Genomic DNA, 25,424 nt, shown 5'->3' with positions numbered 1-25,424 from the left:
ATTAAACAGCTGTTCACCTTGCCCGGTCTCTCAGAGGACCCTTCTGTTGTGGGGTTGCTGAGGGTTGAAGAACAACAGGTGCTGATCGCTACCACAACAGGGCACCGGCAGCAATACCGCACCAACCGAGGCTCCCTGATCCCCATCCATGAGCTGATTCGTCGACTGGAGAGCCAAGGAGTGATCAGCAAGACTCGCTCACCCTTTAACAGTCCCATATGGCCAGTGCGAAAGTTCAACGGAGAGTGGAGACTAACAGTAGACTACCGTGGCCTGAACGAAGTCACACCGCCACTGAGTGCTGCCGTGCCGGACATGCTGGAACTTCAATACGAACTGGAGTCAAAGGCAGCCAAGTAGTACGCCACAATTGATATCGCTAATGCGTTCTTCTCAATCCCTTTGGTGGTAGAGTGCAGGCCACAGTTTGCTTTCACTTGGAGGGGCATCCAGTACACCTGGAACCGACTGCCCCAGCGGTGGAAACACAGCCCTACCATTTGCCATGGACTGATCCACACCGCACTGGAACAGGGTGAGGCTCCCGAACACCTGCGATACATTGATGACATCATTGTATGGGGCAGCAGAGCAGAAGAATTTTTTGAGAAAGGGGAGAGAATAGTCCAAATCCTTCTGAAGGCTGGTTTTGCCATAAAAGAAAGTAAGGTCAAGGGACCTGCACAGGAGATCCAGTTTTTAGGAATAAAATGGCAAGATGGACGTTGTCAGATCCCAATGGATGTGATCAATAAAATAATAGCCATGTCTCCACCAACCAGCAAAAAGGAAACACAAGCTTTCTTAGGTGTTGTGGGTTTTTCCAAATTACAGTCAAATCGTAAGCCCTCTCTATCACGTGACCAGGAAGAAGAACGACTTCAAATGGGGCCCTGAGCAACGACAAGCCTTTGAACAAATTAAACAGGAGATAGTTCAGGCAGTAGCCCTTGGGCCAGTCCGGGCAGGACAAGATGTAAAGAATGTGCTCTACACCGCAGCCGGGGAGAATGGCCCTACCTGGAGCCTCTGGCAGAAAGCACCAGGGGAGACTCAAGGTCAACCCTTAGGGTTCTGGAGTCGGGGATACAGAGGATCCGAGGCCCGCTACACTCCAACTGAGAAGGAGATATTGGCAGCATATGAAGGGGTTCGAGCTGCTTCGGAAGTGGTTGGTACTGAAGCACAGCTCCTCCTGGCACCCCGACTGCCGGTGCTGGGCTGGATGTTCAAAGGGAGCGTCCCCTCTACACATCATGCAACTGATGCTACGTGGAGTAAGTGGGTCGCACTGATCACACAACGGGCCCGAATAGGAAACCCCAGTCGCCCAGGAATCTTGGAGGTGATCACGAACTGGCCAGAAGGCAAAGATTTTGGAATATCCCCAGAGGAGGAGGTGACACGTGCTGAAGAGGCCCCACTGTATAACAAACTGCCAGAAAATGAGAAGCAATATGCCCTGTTCACTGATGGGTCCTGTCGCCTTGCGGGAAAGCATCGGAGATGGAAAGCTGCTGTATGGAGTCCTATACGCCAAGTTGCAGAAACTGCTGAAGGAGAAGGTGAATCGAGTCAGTTTGCAGAGGTGAAAGCCATCCAGCTGGCCTTGGACATTGCTGAACGAGAAAAATGGCCAGTACTTTATCTCTACACTGACTCATGGATGGTGGCAAATGCCCTGTGGGGGTGGTTGCAGCAGTGGAAGCAAAACAACTGGCAGCGCAGAGGTAAACCCATCTGGGCTGCCGCACTGTGGCAAGATATTGCTGCCCAGATAGAGAACCTTGCTGTAAAAGTACGTCACGTAGATGCTCACGTGCCCAAGAGTCGGGCCACTGAAGAACATCAGAACAACCAGCAGGTGGACCAGGCTGCTAAGATCGTAGTGGCTCAGGTGGATCTGGACTGGCAACATAAGGGTGAATTATTTATAGCCCAGTGGGCCCATGACACCTCAGGCCATCAAGGAAGAAACGCAACATATAGATGGGCTCGTGATCGAGGGGTGGACTTGACCATGGATGCTATTGCACAGGTTATCCATGAATGTGAAACATGCGCTGCAATCAAGCAAGTCAAGCGAGTAAAGCCTCTTTGGTATGGAGGACGATGGTTGAAATATAAATATGAGGAGGCTTGGCAGATTGATTATATCACACTCTCACAAACCCGCCAAGGCAAGCGCTATGTGCTCACCATGGTGGAAGCCATCGCCGGGTGGCTGGAAACATATCCTGTGCCCCATGCCACCGCCCGGAACACCATCCTGGGCCTTGAAAAGCAAGTCCTATGGCAACATGACACCCCAGAAAGAATTGAGTCAGACAACGGGACTCACTTCCAAAACACCCTGGGCCAAAGGGCATAGCATTGAGTGGGTATATCACATCCCCTACCATGCACCAGCCTCTCAGAAAATCGAACGATACAACGGGCTGCTAAAGACTACACTGAGGGTAATGGGTGGTGGGACATTCAAGCATTGGGATACATGTCTAGCAAAGACCACCTGGTTAGTCAACACTAGGGGATCTGTCACTCGAGCTGGCCCTGCCCAGTCAAAACTCTTACATACAGTAGATGGAGATAAAATTCCCTGTCGTGCACATAAGAAATATGCTGGGGAAGACAGTCTGGGTTACTCCTGCCTCTGGCAAGGGAAAACCCATTCGTGGGATTGCTTTTACTGAAGGACCTGGGTGCACTTGGTGGGTAATGCGAAAGGATGGGGAAGTCCGATGTGTACCTCAAGGGGATTTGATTTTGGGTGAAAACAGTCTATGAACTAAATTGTATTATGTTAATTGCTATATAATACTGTATGTCATTACTTCTATGGTTGCTATATGCCATATCAATGGTATTACAGTAAGAATCATCCAGATTAATAAAGAATGAACTTTGATGAAACTGAACAAAGTGCAGCAATGATGGAACCAGAATTGGCTTCAGCATGCAACAATGCAACACCACCATCATCTCTCCTGCTGTGAAAGACTTTTATGACAGATGGAGCCCAAAGTCATGGACTAAATGAACTCAATGGACATTTTAGAGGGGTGGCCTATAGTCTAAGGGATTGATATCTGTGTGTATATATCAAAAGACAAGAAAAGTGGTGGTGATTAATTGGAATGTATTGGAAAGTGTAGGACTTGGGCATGACGTAAATGATGTAGAATAAGGGGTGGATACTGTCCTGGTTTCAACTGCGATAGAGTTAATTTTCTTCCTAGTAGCTGGTATAGTGCTGTGTTTTGGATTTAGGATGAGAATAATGTTGATAACACTGATGTTTTAGTTGTTGCTAAGTAGTGTTTACACTAGTCAAGGACTTTTCAGCTTCCCATGCTCTGCCAGGTACACAAGAAGCTGGGAGGGGGCACATCCAAGACAGTTAACCCGAACTGACCAAAGGGATATTCCATACGATACGATGCCATGCTCAGTATATAAGGTGGGGGGAGTTGGCTGGGAGGCAGCAATCACTGCTCAAGGACTGGCGGGGCATCGGTCAGCAGGTGGTGAGCTGTTGCATCACTTGTTTCTCCTGGGTTTTGTTCCCGTCTCTCTCTCTTTTTGTTTTCCTCTCCATTACAATTTATTATTAGTGTTGCTGTTATTATTATTATTATTTTACTTCAAGTATCTTCAAGTGTTCTTATCTCAACCCACGAGTGTTCTTACTCCTGCCCTTCCGATTCTCTCACCCATCCCACTGCAGGGGGGGAGCGAGGGAGCAGCTGTGTCGTGCTTAGTTGCCAGCTGGGGTTAAACCATGACAGAACTCTGCTCCAGGGGTCTTTATAAACAACCAACATACATGTCCCTCTTGAGAAATGAAGTGTAGAGTGTGTACCAAATGTGTCCTACTCCCTTGACACCAGTATTTTGCTTCAAGTAGGCAATAGTGTTATTCTTAATTAAAAGAAGATTAAAATTCATGCTTTTGTGTTAAACATGACCAAATTAATCTGCTGCTAATGCAGAGCCTTAGAATATGAACCAAAAACAATTTCAATTTTGAAATTATAAAAGGAGGAAATAAAGTCACTTCAACATCAAACCACAGACTTTGAAACATCATAGAGAAGTCTTGACATTTTACATAGATCAACTATGATGAAAAAAAGTAGCATCCTCCAGTTCTCCCATTCCCTGACACCTGCCCAATGAAAAACTTCTGGATTGCCGTTTTAAAAGCTAAATAGAGGCTAACATGTATTCTCGTATCTTGCATATGAAATGCATTTCTAGAAATTAGAAACTAAAAGCACAGTGACTCACAACCAAAAGCTACCACAAAGCCACAGCTATTTAAGGCCTACGCAAATCAATGAAGAGAGATGATGGACTTCAACTTTAACAATTTGTGAATAGGGGAAGGTAAAAGCCATTTCTGAGGGCAAGGGTCTGTATTTCTGCAAAAGCCGCCTAAGAACCTTTGACTTCCATGTAAATAACCCCGTAAGATGGGAACATAGTCATCCATACTCTCAGTTTAAAGTCCACTATGTAGACCTGAGTATGTGCATGTACACATACAGATGACTTCTCCCTATATGCACACATAAAATGGCCACACAAACGTCCCCTCTCTTGAAAGAGGAATATCCAAATTACACCTCTACTGTCCCACAAAGTCCTGCAAGCTGTCAGAGATTGTAGCATGGTGACCGATTTGAATGTCCTGGCTTCTGCTTGACTTATTACAGAATTTTCCATGAATGTGCAGCTCCATGTGCTGCTAGAATTTCTCTTTCCACAGAACCATCTCCAGTACAAGTGAAATCTTAGCTTACAACATCTCCAGTACATAGAAGGTAAACCCATATTTTCCCTTCCTACTCTTTCACTAAAAATACACTCAAAAAGTGTAAATTAAGCAATTTCAATTTGATGATATCCTTTGCAAATCTGCTCTGTAATAAAAAGATACTGTCTCTTTCTATTGCCAAATTTCCTGTTTTTGTACACCGGGGGCAGCTGTGGGCCCTGCAATATTTGGTCAGAAGCATAAAAACTGTTTTCTGCAAGCTTTATTAATTTTCAAGCCATTTCCTGTTTTCCCTTTGCAGCCAAACCCACCCCTTTTGGCAGGTACTGAAATACAAAAACACCTGATTCAGTTTGAGGAAATGTTCTATTACTTGAAAGAGAAGACCCAGAATGATAGCTACAATTTTTCATTACCTGCTTTCAACAAGGCAACTTTCCTTTACTGTGAGGTAATCTTTCAGCAAAGCATGCTGTATAGAATTGCCCATCTCAATTTTTGAATCCTTTACATAATAGATTTAGTCTTAGAAAACATTGTATAAGTCACAAGCAGAGAGCATCCACAAAACAAATTCTTCTGAAAGTGGAAATAGAAAGCAAATTCTATTCATAGGTTGCATTTTTCATAACTGATGTTTAGGCAGGTTCTTTTGATATGTAACCCAAAACCATAGAAACCTTCTGTCCAGTTTGAGACACTAGAGCCTCGGTTTGCGGAAGGGACAAGCATGCACAGGCTCGGACAATTTACAGGAGCTCTGCATGCTTGGAACTCCTGAACATCAGTCCTAGAAGACACAGGTGTCCTCAAAGGGTTTCCAAAAAAATCAAACACGAAAAAAAATCAATTATCAATTCTGGTGATATGGTCTTAAAAACTTTAGACCTTGATATATATAATTCCTTGTGTTTTAGAGGTATCTGTAGTGAAAAGGGGAATCATTCCTGAGATGTTTCAGGAAAATGGTAATAATTTTGTTGTCATTCGAGATTAAGTACAATTAACAGATTCATGCTACACCTGGAGCTCTAACAACAGTCACTTCTCTCCAGCCCATTTACCCCAGAAGCTGAATCAGCATTGTCCCCAGAGTTCATTGTCACTGTGCCCTAGGTAGTATTCCTCACTTTCTGGATCATAATAATGTTCACTTGCAGGTAAAGGAAATCTGGAGCTAGTTTTTTGCAGTGTAAATGAATTAAATGTATACATACATACTTCATTCAGCAGAGCAACGCAATCAATTCCAGGATAAACTGCCAAACTAACTGACAATTATAAGGCCAAACCAATACCAGGGAAGAGAGCATCATAAAGCACGACGCTTTCAGAAGAGTGTACTTAGGCAGACTGACCAACCCTAATACAGCAAGCAATCATACATAGTCATGCACAGTCATAGAAATTAAGCTGCCTACATTTACCCCCTGCATGACATCCATCTTATCAGCAGAGTTATAAAGAATCAGTGGCAATGCTGCCCTTGCTGATACTGGAGCTGCTGTTTAAAGGCTTGGTTCAAAGCCCATTTATGACAACGGGGAGTCTACAATTGACTTCAATGCTCCTGGGTTCATATTGCAACATTGACTGATTCAGGGGAAAACATATCATCCCACACGACTTCTGCCACTGAGGCATAACACTTTGCAGGATATAGTCACTACTTTTCTACTCCCCCAGATATGTTTCATTCTTTGCTCTTACTGAACTAGAGGAGCCCAAGCCTCTCACAAGGCAGTGCAAGTGACGGATACGGTCAGACAGAAAGAACAGATTATGAAATGAAAACATAAGGGCTGCTTGTACTCTAGACTCTTTCCACCTCCTCCCTTAAACCACTGTGATTAAAAACACACAGAGCTGCCTGGCAAAAAAAAAAGAAAGGTCACCCATGCACTCATATCCTGGCAATTTGTGGGAATTGTCATAACACACCCAGAACAAAAAAGACCAGATTACATCATCTCTGGATAGACCTAAACCTCATTTCATTACAGCATTTGAGCACATGCGCAAGTCCACTACCAATCAGCAAAGACATATACTTACATATAGGTATGTGCTTACCTTCTATTTTGAAACAAATAGACCACATAATTAAGTGCTGCTTTAAATGTAGATGGATTGTTAAATCAGAACCTTAGAATAACTCCTTTATTTTCACAAAACCTATTGGCTTAACAGAATTACAATATAGTAAACTATAGTTTCATTAAAAAGCCCTTCATTTGGTACAGTTCAGAGGAAAACTGCTCCCTCATCTCTCTGGCTCCATACCGTCTCCTAAGGGTATATTGGCTCTTCTGAAAGAATGTTGTTGATATTTTAAATCAGAGGGCTCAGCAATGGCTCCCAGTCTTAATCTCCTTACTCAGCAACATGCTGTCCTCACTAGAAGGCAAGTTCCTGTCATGGTTGTCCTTAAGGAACAATTTCATCCCAAGATGACAATTAGTAAGACATTCTTAGCTTTTTCACTAACTTGTTTTGCATCTGTAGGCAAATTTCTTTCCCTTTATTGCACTTTGATACTGTGATAGAAACTAATTTTATTAAATCCTTCATAGTTCAATAAATTTATCTAAACAGTTTTTCTTTGAGGAACAGGCTGGAGCAGGAGAAATAGGCTTGTTTAGGAGAAACTATTCCTTATTGGGAAGAATAATAAAAATGTTAAAAAGTGTTGAAGTAGCCACTGGAACTTGGACATCTCCAATTCCTGAAAGCTCAAGAGCGCCAGTTCTATACTCGGAATACAGTACAGTTTAAAGGAAGAAATTATTTAATTCAGCAAATAGCTTATCCTTCTTTAGAAAAGCTTATTCCTAAACCTGAGACAAATTTGTTTATATGATCATAAAAATCAAAGGTCTTCAGAGTAACTTTGAAGAAAATTGAATGAAATCCTAAAAATACCTTCTTTTTGTTCCTGATGAGAATTTGTTAACATTAAAAAGTTTGTCTTTCATAGTGTTCTACATTCATTTTTTTTTCTGAAAATAGATACAGAATTCCAAACATTCCATTCTGATAAGGTAAAAAATTGTTTTGATTTTCCAAAATAAATTCCATTAAAACTGACATAGCCCCCTAGCAAATTTCAGTTTCATGAGTGACATTTCCCAAAAAGCAAACATTCTTTTAAATAAATTTGAAGCAGCATTATCAAGGAATAATTAATCCCAGATTTTAAGGTTCAAGACATGCTGAAAGTTAGTATATGGGAATATTTATTTTACTGTTTTTCTAAAGACAATAAGCCAATATTGCCTGTTGTTTCTTTGCATTAGAATTGACTGTTTTCATCCTACTCTCTTAATGATCTTCACTACAAAGAACACAATTATAGCACCATAATTTATAGCTATAGCTAACAAATTCCTTTGGCACCTATCACTTTCAAAAGTAAAGAAAAGCCCCATGGAAAGTGTTGCATTTCTCATCTGCAGCCCTTTTTACATCACTGTATCACTGCTTATGTTTAGACTTGCTTTGCTCCTTTATAGTGCAAAGTGTTGTGGGGTCTTAATGACAGCTCTGACTCACATTCACTGAGCAAAACAACGTAGTCATGTTTTAGGGTTTTTTTGTTTTGGTTTTTGTTGTTGGTGGTTTTTAAAAAAAGATAAAACCTCTCCCACAAGTCTGCACCACTCTTCTGCAGAGGTTACCTCCTCCACAACTGTCAGCAGAAAGGAAACAAATCTATGCTTCTCCTGCTATGCTTCAGAGTCCGATGTCCTAGCACTGCAGGACTTCAGGGTGCAGAAACCGAGGGAGAAGGTCACATGCTTCTTCCACTCAGCTATGTGGCACGCTGGTATAGTTAGTTCACATGTGGTGAGTTTTAATCAGTGCTCACATTCCTAAATAGATGTAAATCAGTAGATTATTACTTGCCCAAGACAAGGGATGATTCAGAAAAGAATTAATATAAATCATTGCATCCCAGCAGAAGTCCTGCTTCAGTCCTAGTTCCTGTCTAATAATCATTATTTGTGAGAAAAAGTATCTGTTACAGATGTTGGTAAAGTGTTAATCTAGTCTTGCATACATGCCATGCAATGCTCATGTGCAGAAATATACACAAGAAAAAACTAACTAGTCTAACTATTGTATAGCTGTACTACTAACAGTTACATATGAAAAGGAAAAATCCTCTACCTCTAGGGTGATATTAGCACACAGAGGCCATCAAGCCTGTGGACAGAGATAAATGCTAGAATACAGCTAGGATGTCAGACACAAGCTGAGACTTAGACACGCAGAAAAATTCAGACAGTCTTTACTGCAGAATTAAATAACCTGTCCTAAAACTATTTCAGTATCCCTAAATGCACATTCATTGCCACACTTGCTCAGATAAACATGGGGGCTCACTTTGAAATGAAAAAAACATCAGTTCACTGCTGGAAATAAGAGGAAAAATGTCTTTAGTGTTTGTTCCTTAAATATTTTTTTAAGGGCAGTTTGCAGAAGGGAGGGAACTCCCTGAACACCTCACTCTGCCTAAACACCTTTTCCCCCTTTGCTAAATAAAAGTCTTCTGAAAGCCACAACAGCTCCTGTAACTTTAAACTTGGGCTGAGATCATAATTTTAGTACTGACCAAACAGAGTGCAGAGGGCGGGCCTGGCTCTTCTTTGAGGACCACCTTAGGCATGCTCCCACCCCTTGGCTAAAGAAAATAATGCCGACTCCACTCAGTTTTCTTTAGCTGTGTAGTTACCATCTGGGAAAACCTTCCCCCTTTAAACTACAGCAGTTAAAGGAATATTTGGAATACCAAAGTATTTTTTGCAGTGATTTCTTTTAGTGATCTCCTGCCGCTAAAAAAATTAATCAGAATTTGAATCCATCTGGTCTCAGGATTGGAAAGCTATTCTCTAAGCAGACCAAAGATGTTTATTAAAGTTCAATTCTTCATCTTCGTTCTAGGGAGCATGCCTTTCATAGCACTTGCTGAAGAAGGTAAGAAGAAACTTTGGTTGAAATTATTTCCGGACATTTCCTGTAATTTAAACAGTTTCTGTGCTTACTCATATGCAGTATAGTTGCTCTGTCCTGTTTTTAAAACTTTCTTTTGAATTGTTAAGCTACTACTGGGCATCTACTATGGCTGTAATCTAGAAAGAAACACATCAAAAGTGTTCAGATGGGCTGAGTTATGCTCTATTAGAAAAGAATTTTCTGTGTGTGTCTGTGTAAGGGAAGGAGAACAGTACAAGCAGTCAGGGAAGGCATTACATCAACAGCCCTTGGAAAATGTCTTCAGTTTCACTGTAATATATGCAAAGGAGACTGCAAGCAATAATTTAGTTGTAACTGGCATTTAGGTGGTGAAACTCTCTATGAAAGTAACTTATAAATCTTTCCATTGAAGAGTTTAGCTTCTGTACTTAGAGGCATTACAACAGCTTAGAATTTGAGCCGTATGCAGGGTTTTGCTAATACTAACTTAGCCATAAGCAATATATACAAGTGACAGAAACTAAAACAGGAAGCATTATTACCTAAGAGAGATTTGAAAAGTGTTATGTATCTACTCAGAAAAAGTTTACTTGGCAAACTATTTCTGTTGAATTTTTTCAGAAAAATACAATATACACTTTTAGGTAAAACAGATGTTTAAGTCTTTTTACAGCTAAAGGAGAAGAGTCTGATTTATTAACAGTAAATCAGAATTACCCTGAGCAGTACTTGATTCCAGGAACATCACATTCAAATTCAGTCTTTCTGCATAGTATTTGATTCATTATGAATGAATTGGCGATCAGGCAATGTGCCTAATCTATGATGTATGCGCGAACAGAAAGTATGCCTGTAGTGGTGAAATACAGCTACCGTTGCTATGGAACATGTTCCAAGTACCAGAGCTCTGAGAACAATAACCTGAAACTCAACCCACTAGTCTTCCAAAGCATAAATCTACTTGTCTGACTTGGGTTTGGGGACCCTAACTGAAACATATGACCTGATTTTGGCCTGGTGACAGTCAACATCATTCTTCTGGAAATAATGGAGCTATATCAATATACAGTATGTGTGGATGTTGGCTTGAAACTTCTAATGGGAATTCCTGGTGTTTTGTATGTCAGAATATGAGGCTGAAAATTTGAAGTTATGCTTCAAAATTTCACAGAAAATCTAAAATCAGCAGGTATTAGGCAAGTCCTAAATATTGCTTTCTAGGCTTTCTTCAAGATAAGCACTTACGGCTCACCCAGCTAGCTTACCCTTAAAAAGTATCGATATTAAATATACCAAAGTTTAAAGCCATTAAAAATAAGGCAAAACCCACCACCATTTCATAGTAACATTAAGTAGTTTCTAGGATACCAGAATTACAGGAAAAAAGGCTTTTGGAGAATTTTTAAGCATATTTTCTCTCAACTCAGAGGAGGAATCCAGCAACGATCAGGTTGAATCTCTACTAGCCAGAAAAATGTCAAAATATTTCCTGTTTGCAAGACTCTACCTCTGTTTTATTTCCAGTATAGTTTGCATGAACTCCACAGTTGGATCTAGAACATGGTTTATAGTATTTAAGGCTTTCTGGGTCTGTTTAGGTTTTATGACTTTTTCTTCACATGGGGCCAATCATTTAGGATAACTTCCAAAGGATACACCAGGAAAATAGATTCCAGATATAAAAATAAGCGAGTCTCATATTTAGCATGTGTATCACCGTTGTTTACTGATAACCATCAGCAATTACAAGTTAGAACAGACTTAAGATGACAATGCTACCTTCAGCAATCTGTGACTGCACTGACAATGAAGATGGAGAATTTTTTTTGGCTTATATAGTACTATGTGGAGTGGGTATATTCAGATACCTGAACCTCTGGGGCAGAAAATTTGGCCTAAGGGTTTTAGAGGGAAAAAAGTCTCCTTATCAGATTCTGATACCTCTTAACCCTGATCAGGCCATAAATAAATCTGCAGCTACCCTTTTGTTATATTTGGGCACTCCGTTTTCTGGATTGAGACCAAATCAAGAAAAGCAGGTTTGTTTTCATCAGAAAGCATATTTCCAAAAGGATTATATTGGTTCCAAATTCCTCCTTGAATTGCCAAATAAATTGAACTCAGCTGTTGATCTTGGTTGTAAGCATAGCATTTTTCCCTGTCCAAGTAGTGATCCACAATTTGAGTAGTTTCATTAGTATCTGCTGTCTTTGAGTTGCTGCAACTTTATGAAAAAGCCAGAGGAGCAGAAACCATTTCAGGACAACTGTGAACCAGAAACATGATTGAAAAATAGCAGTTACCACTGACCCAGTAACAGGACTATCAGCCAACCTATGAACAACATTTCAGTGAAAACATACGAGTCTTAAGGGAGAAGTCAGAAATGCTTAAACATTCTTTGCTCATAGAGAACATGGAAATTACATGTAACACTAGTAAGTTAAAAATGAATGTAGATTTCTGTTAAAATTTCCTGGATTTGTGCTACTCTTAACAGGAATTTGTGGTCCCAGCCTGCAATGTGGTTTCCAAAAGAAACCATAAAAGGTCCTTTAATTGGGTTACATAAAGCAAGACATAACAAAGCTGTAAAAGCATAAAATACAATACTGATGTGGAAAAGGAGAAGATAATTAACTTATTAATTTCACTTTTCATATGTGAACTTCCAAATAAAATAAATGGCATAAATTAGCAAAAATACAGAAAGAAAACCTAGTAACAAATCTTACATCACTGTCTACTTAAAACACATTCACACAGGCTCTATTTGTATTATGCATTCATGGTTTAAATCCTGACTGAAACCAAGGACAGCCCTGAGCACTGTACAAGCTGATGAATTTTTAGACTAAAGCATTTCCTATTGAATGATTAGCAGATATATATTTGTCCTTCTGTGATCCTGTTCAGCATATAAAAATTCAGGCAAATCTTAGCACACAGGATCAGACCAAATGAGTTGAAATGGAAGGTGGCCTAAAATTTTTCTGGGCACAGCATTAATCAAACAATTAAAAGCACAAGCATTCAAATGAGTGCTTTACAGAGGCAACACATTTCCTAATCTGAAGCCTTTCCCATGGTGCAAGTGTCATTGCAGAGGAGGAGATTACTCTATTGGCTGTCACATAACATGATTGTTAAACAAGTTACCACATGTCACTGGAGCAGTATCAACTGTCCATGTGCCTAATCTTACCTAGAGGCAAATACTAGATTATAACTCCTTATGCAAGTCTCAAAATTGAACGGGTTTATACTAGGTCATATTACTTTACATTTGTTTTGGACTAAAAGTAAGCACATGGACAGGATAATTAAGATGAAAGTATTTATATGGTAAGAAAGGAAATTGAAGTTTACAGTCAACCATGAAAGTCTAAAAACTTTTCTATGTTTTTCAAAATCATAAAAACCAGAATTGACAAAATCACAAGAAAGGATTTTTTCAAAAGTATCTTGATTTACCCAAACTCCGTTGCCAGTTCAGTGGCAAAACTAAATAAAGTCATGCAATTCTAAACTCTTCTGAAAATCAGATTCTGTAACTGCTAGTAGTAAATAAATGAACAACCAAAATGAACAGTCACATGTGACTCCAAAAGGAAGCCAGTTTTCTACTAAATAAGCATGACAAAGCCTTTCACCCGGCATCTGGCTGCATCATGAATGATGAGTGCGCTTGCACATGTGTCTCTATATATGCCTCTTGTAAATTACATTAGCATGGTATGAATCTAACTCTACATGTCCAATATCCAAAACTTAATTATCACAAAAAAGAGAAAAACATCTTACTGGATCTCAGTTAGTGGGTCTGCAAATTAGTGAGTCTGTATTTTGCAGTGTCTTGGTAAAAGACCAGCAGATAACACATAAAATTTGCTTTCTCCTCTTCATTGGGAAAGAAAGAGGCTCACCCATCTGTATCTCAAAAGTTAGTTTTTGAATCCATGTAGCCTTACAAGCAAAGGAAATAGTCATATTTAAAAGCTCACAAGTGGACCCTTCATTAACTCAGGCTGCACAGTGAAAACTGGAAACAGAGAAGCCAGATTCTCAGCTCCCGTAATTCAACAGTTTCCTCTGAACCCATGCATTTACCCCAGATCTAGTACTTGTAAATCGTCTGCAAAAATAAGCAGCTGAGAACGTAGAGAGATAAAAGAGCATTTTAATAGATAATAAAAAAAACAGTAAAGGAAGGATAGCCCACAGCATGCAGGGCTATGTTGGGCTCCGACAGAAGCATGCAGTGTTTCCTCCTCGTGTCATTTGAGGCAAGCCATACATACATGCATACCACAGAAATGACTACTCTTTGCCCAGCTCTAACATATGGTCTGTCTCAGTTGCACGTTTGTTTTGTTGGTTTGTTTGCTTTTTGTCTGGATGTGGTCAGGGACCACAGGATGGAACCCAAATGCTGCCAGGTCCTACTATTCACTGCATCCCAGGTCCATGCTGCAGACAGGCAGCCTCTAAAAGGGCCTTCTCTGATTTGTTTGCACATACCATACCCTGAGTTTGAATTAATTCTGCAGCAAAGCTCACATAGCTGTGTGGTGCACAACTTGCTATACAGCATTTCAGAAAAAGATGTAGGATTGGGAGTTAGAGGTATGTTGGGATGTTCTAAAGAGAAACAAATGAGAAAAAAAAAAAGAAACAAATTTACTACTGATTTCCAACTCGGTCTCAGAAGCCAGTCTCAGAAGCCTGGCCAAAGACTCTCAAAGGAAATAGCAACTGTGTTGCTGAGCACATTCTCATGTTGCTTTATGACTTCTTTGTGTTTTCCCATCTTTGTATTTGTTGATTAACAAACACTCCAACATCCAGCATAAATTGCATTAGGATAATCCTTTGTGAGGGCACAATTCAGCTGTCTACACCGTTTCAGGCGAACACGTACTCTTAGGAGGGCTTGAGTAGTATATGAGATGCTGCTAAATCTGTAAAAGGGATACACTTAATTCCAAATGCATATTAAAATGTTTTTGTAACTATGAAACCCATCCAAATATTAGCTAGTATGTTATTAGTTAGTATGAAGGTCAGACTAAACATATTTGAATGGATCTTGCTTGCTGTGTGGCAATATACAGCAGCAGCCAAAAATCATTGTGTGAACAAAATTAAAGCCTAACCAGTTTCCAGTTATAGTGTTTAGCATGCATATTTCAAACAAATGAGTTAAGAAATGATCACACAAACAGGTCCACTGGCAGGTACAAGGGGTTAGTAATCTTCATCAAGCAGCTGTGAAAGGGCATATGGCTATAGCCTTAGAGTTTTGGGAAAGAAGTGATTCAGGGAAAAGATTAATTTATTACTGTATTAGAGGTCATGTCTTAATTGCTTTGATCTGTATTTACATATCACGATATTTGTACACAGATCGTCTGCTTCCTGCTGCAAGCCCCCTAAAATTTGCTGATCCATTACATGAAATTTTATACTTTTCTCCTTGCCTTAGCTCCAACACTCATTCTTTGTCAGCCATGCGGTAATAAACACAGTACTGTAATGCTGCAGTTTTAGTGCCACTTATAGAAAGATGCAAAAGAGACTTACACCTTGATCACAACTCCAATCTTGTTACCCCAGTCAAACCCTTATTGCTCAGAGAAAACAAAGAAATTGCTAGTAAAACTGCAAACAGGGCAACAGGGTCATGGGGCAGCAAATATCAATAAGTGATTTTATCCCACATTCATGGGATAGCAACTCTGAGGTCAGTGTACTTATCAGACAAGAAATCAGACATTGACACAGCAACATTATTAAAAGCATAAACCTTAGAAGACTCATCTCTAGTTCTGCAAGGAATATTTTAAAGGAATATCCCATAATGGAGTTAAATAGTCTCTTCACTCTTAATGCTCACAGCTCTGTGGCCGATTTTATCATGCATAAGAGAAAGCTTAGTAAGTTACCACCTTTTCCTCTTGTGGCTTTGTTTCATAACTTTGGTTGTGGGTCATATACATATAGCAAGCACTTGAAGAGCAGTTATTTTGCTCTATATCTCCCCAGTTAAAATATATTTTGGTTTGCTTTTCTGTGGATATCCTATATATGGGCAATGTAGAATATTGTAACATTCAGAAGACATGTGATTTACTTCAGAAGCAGCCAAGTGGTTCTTTGCCGCTTGGCACGGTAGATTTAAACTCTGGCTTTGCTCCTTTGGCTAAGCCAGCCGCAGCAATAGAAACCATCTGTAGTAGGGTGTGGTGACCAAAGGAAATGTTTCTGACAATTCAGCAAAACGTTGTCATCATGAGCTACATGGAATACCTGAACAAAGTCAGTCATACTCTAAATAAGGCTGAGCTAAATCCTTCCTTGTGCATCATGACCATTTTTCAACTGGCAGATGCTTTCCGAAGTTCATGGTATTTTGTCATCCAGCTTCCTTCATTATATAAAGCAAAGCTGTCGGTTTTTGTATAAGGAAACAGCAGTAAGCACTTCAGGCTTTAGACAGACAGTACATACTTTCTCCTGAACAACAAAAAATCTAGACACTTAAACATATGCCAGGGCATTTTTTTATCATGGCATAATACATTACTTCAACTTCCAGAAAGAATTAACAGAAAAAGAGAAAATGCCAATGCTCTGGCCCCAAACAGACTAAGGATACTGCAGACGTCATGAATTTTGCAGGAGCCACAGGTACAAATGGGAATTTCAGTTCTCATCAAGAAACTTCCTTGCCTTTCTAAAGTCTGAAAATTTTAACTGTCCAAAGGCTCAAAATCCAGAAGACAAAACCCAGAATCTGTAGAGTCTTCAAAACCTCAAATTTTCAAAGTCCAAACTGTAGCCCGGATTTGGCAGTGTTGAACTATTTCACAAAAAAAAAAAAAAAGAGAGACCCCTATAAGCTTTTTTTAAATACCCAAAAATGCTTAAGCAATTATAGAAACATAATGGAAAACTACTTTCAGAGAAAAATAAGCTGGTGAGGTAGGGTTTGGATCTGACAGTGGAATATGTTTAAATTGACGATGAAGCCAAATAGCAAATTGTATTTGAAAAATACAGAGCTGCTGCTGAGACATTATGTATTCAAAAGGCCGATACCTTATCAAATCATACATTTTTGTTAAACTTCCACCAGCATGAATAAAAGTTCCCACTGAACTACAACTGAACAAGATTCCAATAATGAGATACTGACTTTAAGACTCACTTTGCTCACAATAAAATTCACAGAATCATAGAATAGTTTGGGTTGGAAGGGACCTTTAAAAGTCATCTAGTCCAACCCCCCTGCCGTAGGCAGGGACATCTTCAACCAGATCAGGCTGCTCAGAGCCCCGTCCAACCTGACCTTAAATGTTCCCAGGGATGGGGCATCTACCACCTCCCTGGGCAACCTGTGCCAGGGTTTCACCACCTTCATTGTAAAAAATTTCTTCCTTACATCTAGTCTAAATCTACCGTCTTTTAGTTTAAAACCATTCTCCCTTGTCCTGCCGCAACAGGCCCTGCTAAAAAGTTTGTCCCCATCTTTCTCATAAGCCCCCTTCAAGTACTGAAAGGCTGCAATCAGGTCTCCCCAAAGCCTCTTCTCCAGGCTGAACAACCCCAACTCTCTCAGCCTTTCTTCACAGGAGAGGTGTTCCATCCCCCTGATCATTTTCGTGGCCTCCTCTAGACCCGCTCCAACAGGTCCATGTCTTTCCTGTGCTGAGGGCTCCAAAGCTGGAGGCAGTACTGCAGGTGGGGTCTCACCAGAGCGGAGTAGAAGGGCAGAATCACCTCCCTCGACCTGCTGGCCACGCTGCTTTTGATGCAGCCCGGGATACGGTTGGCCTTCTGGGCTGCGAGCGCACATTGCTGGCTCGTGTCCAGCTTTTCATCCACCAGTACCCCCAAATCCTTCTCGGCAGGGCTGCTCTCCATCCCTTCATCCCCCAGCCTGTATTGATACTGGGGGTTGCCCCGACCCAGGTGCAGGACCTTGCTCTTGGCCTTGTTGAACCTCATGAGGTTCACATGGGCCCACTTCTTGAGGTTGTCCAGGTCCCTCTGGACGGCATCCCGTCCCTCAGGCGTGTGGACTGCACCACTCAGCTTGCTGTCATCTGCAAACTTGCTGAGGGTGCACTCGATCCAATGTCTATGTCATTGATGAAGATATTAAGCAGTACCGGTCCCAATACGAACCCCTGCGGGACACCACTTGCACCGATCTCCATCTGGACATTGAGCCATTGACCACTACCCTCTGGGTGCATCCATCCAAACAATTCCTCACCCACCGGACAGTCCACCCATCAAATCCATACCTCTCCAGTTTAGAGAGAAGGATGTTGTGGGGGACCATGACAAAGGCCTTACAGAGGTCTAGACAGACGACATCTGTAACCCTTCCCAGGTCCACTGCTGTAGATGCTCCATCATAGAAGGCCACTAGGTTGGTCAGGCAGGACTTGCCCTTGGTGAAGCCATGCTGGCTGTCTTGAATCACCTCCCTGTCCTCCATGTGCCTTAGCATAGCTCCCAGGAGGATCTGTTCCATGATCTTCCCAGGCACAGAGGTGAGACTGCAGTTTCCTGGGTCTTCCTTTTTTCCCTTTTTAAAAATGGGGGTTATGTTTCCCCTTTTCCAGACAGCAGGATCTTCACTGGACTGCCACGACTTCTCAAATACGATGGATAGTGGCTTAGCAACTTCATCCACCAGTTCCTTCAGGACCCGCTGATGGATTTCATCGGGTCCCATGGACTTGTGTACCTGCAGGTTCCCTAGATGGTCTTGAACCTGATCTTCTCCTACAGTGGGCAGCTCTTCATTCTCCCAGTCCCCGCCTTTGCCTTCTGGAGCTTGGGCGGTGAGGCTTGAGCACTTGCTGGTGAAGACCGAGGCAAAAAAGTCATTGAGTACCTCCACCTTCTCCATATCCCAGGTAACCAGGGATAGCGAGTGAAGAATGCTTCCTCAGAAAGGGAATTCCTGTATCAGGACATAAATGCTGAGTAAAATATGGCCAAAACAGCATGGCTAACACACACATACATACACAGTTCTTCAGACAACACCACTTGGTCTGTAACAGTTCAGAAAGCAGATACTGAAAACATCAGTCAACTCCAGGTAGTTAGCTCAGTAATATCTTAAACAGAAGAGCGGTATCTCCGAAGTGACCCATCCTACTAAAATTCTTTCCCTTGCTTTTCTAGAGAAGCATTCCACAAAGCACCTATCTAGCACAGCTGGATAGGATAAAATATGATCCATCAATAAGATACAGATAAAAATAAACTTGAATTTTAAGATGAAAGCTTTTGTTTGACAGTTAACCTGCTAGTTAATTTTTTTAGCTGTTATAACTGAAGCTGCTTTTCTTTTTTTTTAAATAGGAGCAGAGGGGCAATGAACAATAAAGATTATTTCAGTTCTTGCTAGAGGAAAACCTTTAAGGTTAGCCATTTTTACCTATTGGTCTCTTATCGCAGAGATGGAAACTCATTCTATTTTGAGGGCTTCCTATTTCAATGACTAAATTAAAATAAAGGCTTACAACTGCCTTTGCCCGCTAATGCCGGGGTTTATTCAGACTACTGGGAAAGAAACAAGATCCCACAACATTTTTCATCTTCAAAAGTATTTTTGTTGGTTTTGGAGATACCTGAAAGAAATGCTAATGAACAACAGTTCTACAACTCACTCTCCTTTCCAACACAACCACTGTGCTTTGAAAGCAATCCTAAGAGTTTTTTCTAGTAAACTGTCACTCCATGCATAACAATGAGTAGTGAGCTCATCTTCCCCTAAGTGGGTCATGGGATGCTTAACCATGGGATGTTTTCAGAGCAGTATTAAACTTTTAAAGACATCAAATTTTCTTCTGGTGTGAGAAGTTGCAGCCTGATAGCAGCTGGGGACTTTGAACTGAAACGCACCCAGCTGGAACTTTGGCAGAAAGAGATGCAATGATTAATTCACATCTGCAGCAATGTATAGCTACAAACAGAAGAGGCCATAGTGCTTGTTGGAGACAATCATAGCACTGTGAGGCACTGTTTTTATTTACAGCCTCCTCTAAGATAATATTAAGAACATATGCAGAAGCACTACTTAACCCTATGGCTCTTGCCACATTTGGCCCACATCAGATGAAACCAACAAATGACTAAAGCACGTACACCCTTACATCCCATTTACATTCTCTTTGATGTCAGTGGCATATGCGCCTTGTACTGGGTACAGGGAAAGAAGTTTCATGTCCAGTAGTTTCTCTCAATTTCATTTAAATATTTTTGACTTTATTACTGCCTTCTCTGACAAAGAGTTGTCTAGTATCAGATGTTGCTTCCTACAAATGAGTACACTGATAACAAATTACCTCCCAGTTTTTCTTCTGGTAATAGTTCAGTAGTGTTTGCTTAACTACCACTCAGACCACCTCCACTGTCTGTCCAGAAAAACAAACCTGGAAACATAGTCCAGGGACCATTCTCCAGCAAATACAGGACCTCAGCTTGAATGCAGTATTATGCAGATTGGACAGGGCTGGGACAAGACTTCCGCATTGATAGAAATCAGTTCAATCTGTGAGCTTTAGGAAGTTAATAGGGGAGCCATATTATTCTAGTTTCCCTTCACAATTAAGGAAAGGCAGCACTTCCAAGGATGACCCAAATCTGAGGTGAGCTGAATTACGTCCTGTAAGTATTTCTCTTTCCCTACAGACTATAAAAGATAAGGGCAAGCAGACACCTTATTTAGGCACCTTTATTAAGAACCTAAAATTAGGCAAGATTTATCTGGGCCACCTTCTTTTGTCAGTCACTGTACACTGAGGGCAAATGCACTGAAATAGATTTTCTACATGTCGCTTATTGCCAAGAATCTGCAATAACTTTATCACACAAAGAATAATTATTTCATTTTCTTTGTGACATTCACTAATTCTCCACACCTTTGTTCGGTGATACTGTTTCCTTTCCTGCCTTCACTATCAGGTAATTCTTCAGGGCTGAAAGCTACTGCCATGCCAAGTATAAGCAGCTTCTCTGAATAAGCTGCTTGTTGTTAACATACAAAACTTATATCACTTTCTACTTGGGGTTTTTCTCTGGTAATTGGTTTTCTCCGTCTGTGCTTATTTTGCAACTAGTGAACAAAGGATGTTTTTTCAGTTCCAACTGGGATTACAAGGTAAACTGATCCATATACAATTCATGTTGTTGAGCTCTAATGCTATTTCTTTCTTTACACTTAACACTTCCACAGCATAATCCCAATATTGTACTTTAGAGACATTACTTTATAAGCAAAAAATAAGTATCATAAAGTAGTGCCATATCTTAAAATGCCCTGCTATTTAGAAGGTGGCTAAATCAACACACCTAAAAGTCAAGCCCCTTTTATGCTATTTCAACAGAAAATTTTCAAGGCTGCTCACCTGGGGTATGTCAATCAAAAATGACTAAAACATTATTTTTACCATCTAACTTACCAATATGATTTACCCTGGCCTGTTTTAATCTTTCCATGGATTATAAGGTGATTTCTGGGAGACTGGCTGGCTTAATTAGCCACAATATTAGGCCTCATGTTGGCATAACATGAATATACTTTCTTCATCTGTTAGTGCCTGAAGTACTACTTGCACTTTCTATTTAAGACCCTTTTGGGTCTTAAATAGAAAGTGTATCTGTATTCAGGCTTATAAAGGTATAAAAATATAAAATTCTATTTACTTGGGTAAACATGGAATTAGAAATCTAAGCTCAGATCAGTGTTTAGTCTCTTTGCGATGGGAAAAAGCTCTTAGTCTTACATTGCTAGAGGTGGATGAAAACTTTTTAGTTTGATTCAAAAATGAGTTTTAGGAGCAAGGAAAAAATATTTACAAGTCTCCAGTGGAATTCAGATGAGAGTTTCAAGCAAAAAAAGATTACTTTTCCAATGTCAAATCATTCATCGTCTGTATGAAAAATTTCGTTTAAAGTGCTGGTGCTTTTTTTTTTTTTTAACCCATTTCAGAATTAAGCATTGGCTTTTTCATTTGAAATACCATTTTTATTTTAAAATGGGTAGTCAAAAAATGAACAAAAGTTAAATGGAACTCACAATTAAAGAAAAATAATTTCCAAGTGATATATGTGCAGCTGATCCAAAGTGATTCTATCCTCTTTTCAATTTTGACTGATACTGAGCAAAATGCCCATTCTTTCTGATTTCAGTCACAGACCAAAAATTCTGTTTACTTGCCTCTATATCATATACAACACAAGTAGGGTGCATTTAGGAGTATTAAAGCCTTTCATAAGAAATAGTCTAACTATTCGAAACTAGTCTAACAATTCAGAAAGAGTCTAACTTCAAATGCAGAAGAGAAGAATGTTTTTAGGTCACTAAATAAAAAGAGGTGAAATTAGTAGAAGTAGTGTTAAGTTTTAAAAAACCAGCAGGTCATGATATTTCTCTTACATAAAATATTCAAATGGTACAGTAAATCCCTGTTTTTAAATAACTCATGTGAATAGCTGCCCTCCCCGAAGAGATCACTACACAGCACTACCAATCTACCACTTACTATTTACAAATTACAGAGCTATCAAACTGTCTTGCAAAGGAAAAGGATTATGTATTATTTGCTCATTATTAACATATTAGCAGCTGACAATTGTTACCTTACATAGATCATAGGCAAATGATGTGTGAGCATCCAGGGTTTTCTCCAACCCCCCAAAAATTCCTTTGCTTTTTGAAGAGAGTGAACATGGCTCTCATTCACATAACCTTCAGCTGTCATTGCAGTATTTCCTTGCAATAACTCAGTATTATGCTGAAAAATATAAACTGGTTTTGAAAACGTTTGGACAAATTTTTGCTCTGATTGCTGAAATAAATAGAAGTTAGATGCAAAATTTGAATCCAGGAAATAATTTTCCAGAAGTTTTAGGGTTTGTTGCCTGAGGTTTTTGCTCAGGACAATGTCTATTATTAGCTCTTTGCTTAATTTTAAACACTGGTATCTGGAATTAGCTAAACACTGGTATCTGGAATTAGCAGAACTCAGGCAAAAAAATAATTTCCAAGTGATATATGTGCAGCTGATCCAAAGTGATTCTATCCTTCCTTCAATTTTGACTGATATCAAGCAAAATGCCCATTCTTTCTAATTTCAGTCACAGACCAGGCAAGAGCATAACAAGCAGCCTCACCTAGCTTTATAATCATGGTGAATTAGAAACTCCCAAGAGATATCACACTACATTAACATCATACTGTGTATGGTCATAGTTTTATGAATCAGCATGAAACGTAATCAAATGATACCTAGGTTTTCAACATTTTCTTCATACTGCCAGTTTTTTTCACATATCCCTATCCTTCATGTTCTGTCTTGTTCCTTCTCATTTTTCCTACTGATGAAGTTTGACTGTATTTGTAAAGAAAAAGCATTGCCTGGGCTAAAATTTAAATGCCTGTTATACCAAAGAGCACAGATGACATACATAGGTCTAGAATAAAAAGGGAGACCTCACGTAGTTACCTAAAAAATTCAAATTATGGCAAGTAAGGTTTGCAACTTTAGAAAATCTCTGAATAGATTTGTGTAGGAATATAATAATACTAATATGTTTAGTAACCAATATGTTTCAAGGTTGCGCCAGGGTTAAGTAATATGTACTTAAGCTCTTTGTCCTACAGCTTTGTACAAGAGTATAGCAGAATTCAAAGTTAATCCAAAGACTTCTGCAAACCTAAGTACACAGGGGCAGGGAGATTGAACACTACATAGATCTCATGTTTAACAAAATTTAGATGTCAAAGTAGCCAGAACATGTCACTACCAAGCAACATGTGACTACCTAACTCATTTTCTAAAATTTTGTTCAGCAAGCTCAGCTCTAGAAGGAGAAGAAAGTGCAACAATTGATTTCAGAGACAGAAATGACACAGAATTTGAAGAATTACCAACCCTGGTGAGTATCATTCTAAATAAAGGTTCCTTTAAGTTACCCTGATTTCATATTCCTGGTATTGTCTTGTGACTTAGACTTTGAATAATCATTATAAATTATAAGAATAACCTTGAGTTCTAATATAAGAAAGATCTAATGCCAATGCTTTTGCTTTGCAAGCAATCAGGTTGAAGGTGACAAAGTTGAAAATGTTTTTGGCAGTTCTATATTGCAAAAAGCATTCATAACATGCTTATTCACTGCTATTTGCCTCTTCTAATTCAGTATCTCTCCATTAGCTTCAGTGAAACCAAACTGACAAACTAGTGTTAAAAAGCAAAAAAAAAAAAAAAAAAAAAAAAAGAAAAAAGGCAGGTCTGCAGTCCTCCCCTACACCTTTTGTAGTCCTACTGAGAGGCTGATTTAGAAAGCCTCCAGAAGGAAAGACAAATCAGCTTACTTTGGTGGTTGGTGTTTTTATTTTTTTTGTCACTATACATAAGTCAAAGATCACAGGTGATAACTAAAAAAGCATCCACAGGGCACCTGACAGACCAAGAAATTTAAATGCTTATTTCATACACGTAGACTGAATGTACTAAGGTTTTCTTTTCCCCTCTTTCCCTCCCCCCCAATTCTTGTAGTTGCCCACAAGACTACACAATGTAACAAATCTCTTGCAGTTTGGACAACTGATGACCACAGAAAGTGCATTTGCCCCAGCTGAAGACAGTGATAATTCTACTGGTTACGAAGCTAACACAGAAAATGTTGATGGTAAAAAGTCTTTCATTTCTATTTTATTATATCAAAGTTCTACTGCCATCTACAAAACAATACCTGGAAAATTCAAATACCAAGTTTAAGGTGCTCTCAAAGGTAGCATTTCTGATTTTTGAAAGGGAAAGTAAGATTTCTTTAAATTATTCCTTAATAACCACTCAGAATTCTAACTTTATAACAGATATGTGCTAACAAAAGGAACAAGTAGCTATACCATTTTGTTCACCAGTGCACTGCCAGTTCCACCCCAAGGCAGGCAATAACTCTCTGAAGCCTTCACTTTCTTTTCATATGATTAGTATAAAAATCAAACAGCTCTCCAGAAAAAAAATTTTTTTTTTTTTTTTGGACAAACTCAAAGATCCTCAAATGCAGAAAACATAACTGCTACGACCTGGCTGCCCTCTCGATTTTTGCCAAGTTGTCTGCCTTAGCTTCCCTGGAGAGACACGAATTACTGTCATGCACATACAAAGCAAACTGCACTCATGTCCATACAGTAGTCAATGAGCAACAGATTGGTGCAAAAGGTTGATAAAGTGCATTCTGACCCATTTAACAGCTTGCTAAGTACCTACGCTTTTGTGTCTGATGGTGTACAGAAGATCATATGGGCACATATAAATGGGCATATGCTCTATGTAGCCTTTTTTGGACCACCATTGTTCTTAGCGGTTCACTTTTGTGCATACCAGTAAAAAGTAAGAGAGCACAAGCATCATAGTTTCTGCTTTGACATTCCAGTCCTGTAACAGTATCAATGATTGGTCACAAGTTTAATGAATCTCACATTAAAATGGTCAGACGAGCTGTTATGAGAAAAGAGGTCTTTTTGTTTCCAGACCAACTTTTTGATAACTAAATGCAAATTTAGCATGGTGTCTAAATAAATGAAGAATGGTTTCTCCAATTTATGTGAACAGTAGTAGCTGTCACC

At 39.7% G+C, this 25,424-nt stretch overlaps 1 protein-coding gene and 1 long non-coding RNA gene across 7 annotated transcripts in view; one reads left to right on the top strand and one right to left on the bottom strand.

The window, feature by feature from the left end:
- Nucleotides 1-9,498: 9,498 nt before the first annotated feature.
- The window catches only part of PDPN (podoplanin), a 19,477-nt gene continuing 3,551 nt past the window's right edge, over nucleotides 9,499-25,424 (top strand). For 2 of the 5 annotated variants that reach the window (XM_075172647.1, XM_075172646.1), the window contains exons 1-3: nucleotides 9,585-9,757; nucleotides 23,640-23,725; nucleotides 24,349-24,481. In XM_075172647.1, the coding sequence (XP_075028748.1) occupies nucleotides 9,688-9,757; nucleotides 23,640-23,725; nucleotides 24,349-24,481 (289 nt within the window). In that variant the 5' untranslated portion in view covers nucleotides 9,585-9,687. Of the gene's footprint in view, nucleotides 9,758-23,639; nucleotides 23,726-24,348; nucleotides 24,482-25,424 lie in introns of all 5 variants that reach the window. The other 3 variants (XM_075172650.1, XM_075172649.1, XM_075172648.1) reach the window with 3 other exon arrangements.
- LOC142092511 (uncharacterized) overlaps nucleotides 18,197-25,424 on the bottom strand; it is a 25,200-nt gene continuing 17,972 nt past the window's right edge. For both annotated transcript variants that reach the window (XR_012677103.1, XR_012677104.1), the window contains one exon: nucleotides 18,197-18,737. This is a non-coding gene — a long non-coding RNA (uncharacterized LOC142092511). The remainder of the gene's footprint in view (nucleotides 18,738-25,424) is intronic.

This window comes from Calonectris borealis, chromosome 23, assembly GCF_964195595.1.
Source record: "Calonectris borealis chromosome 23, bCalBor7.hap1.2, whole genome shotgun sequence".
NCBI classification, from domain to species: domain Eukaryota; kingdom Metazoa; phylum Chordata; class Aves; order Procellariiformes; family Procellariidae; genus Calonectris; species Calonectris borealis.
The sequence above is the reverse complement of the archived record's forward strand: the minus strand, read 5'-3'. Positions and strand labels throughout refer to the sequence as shown.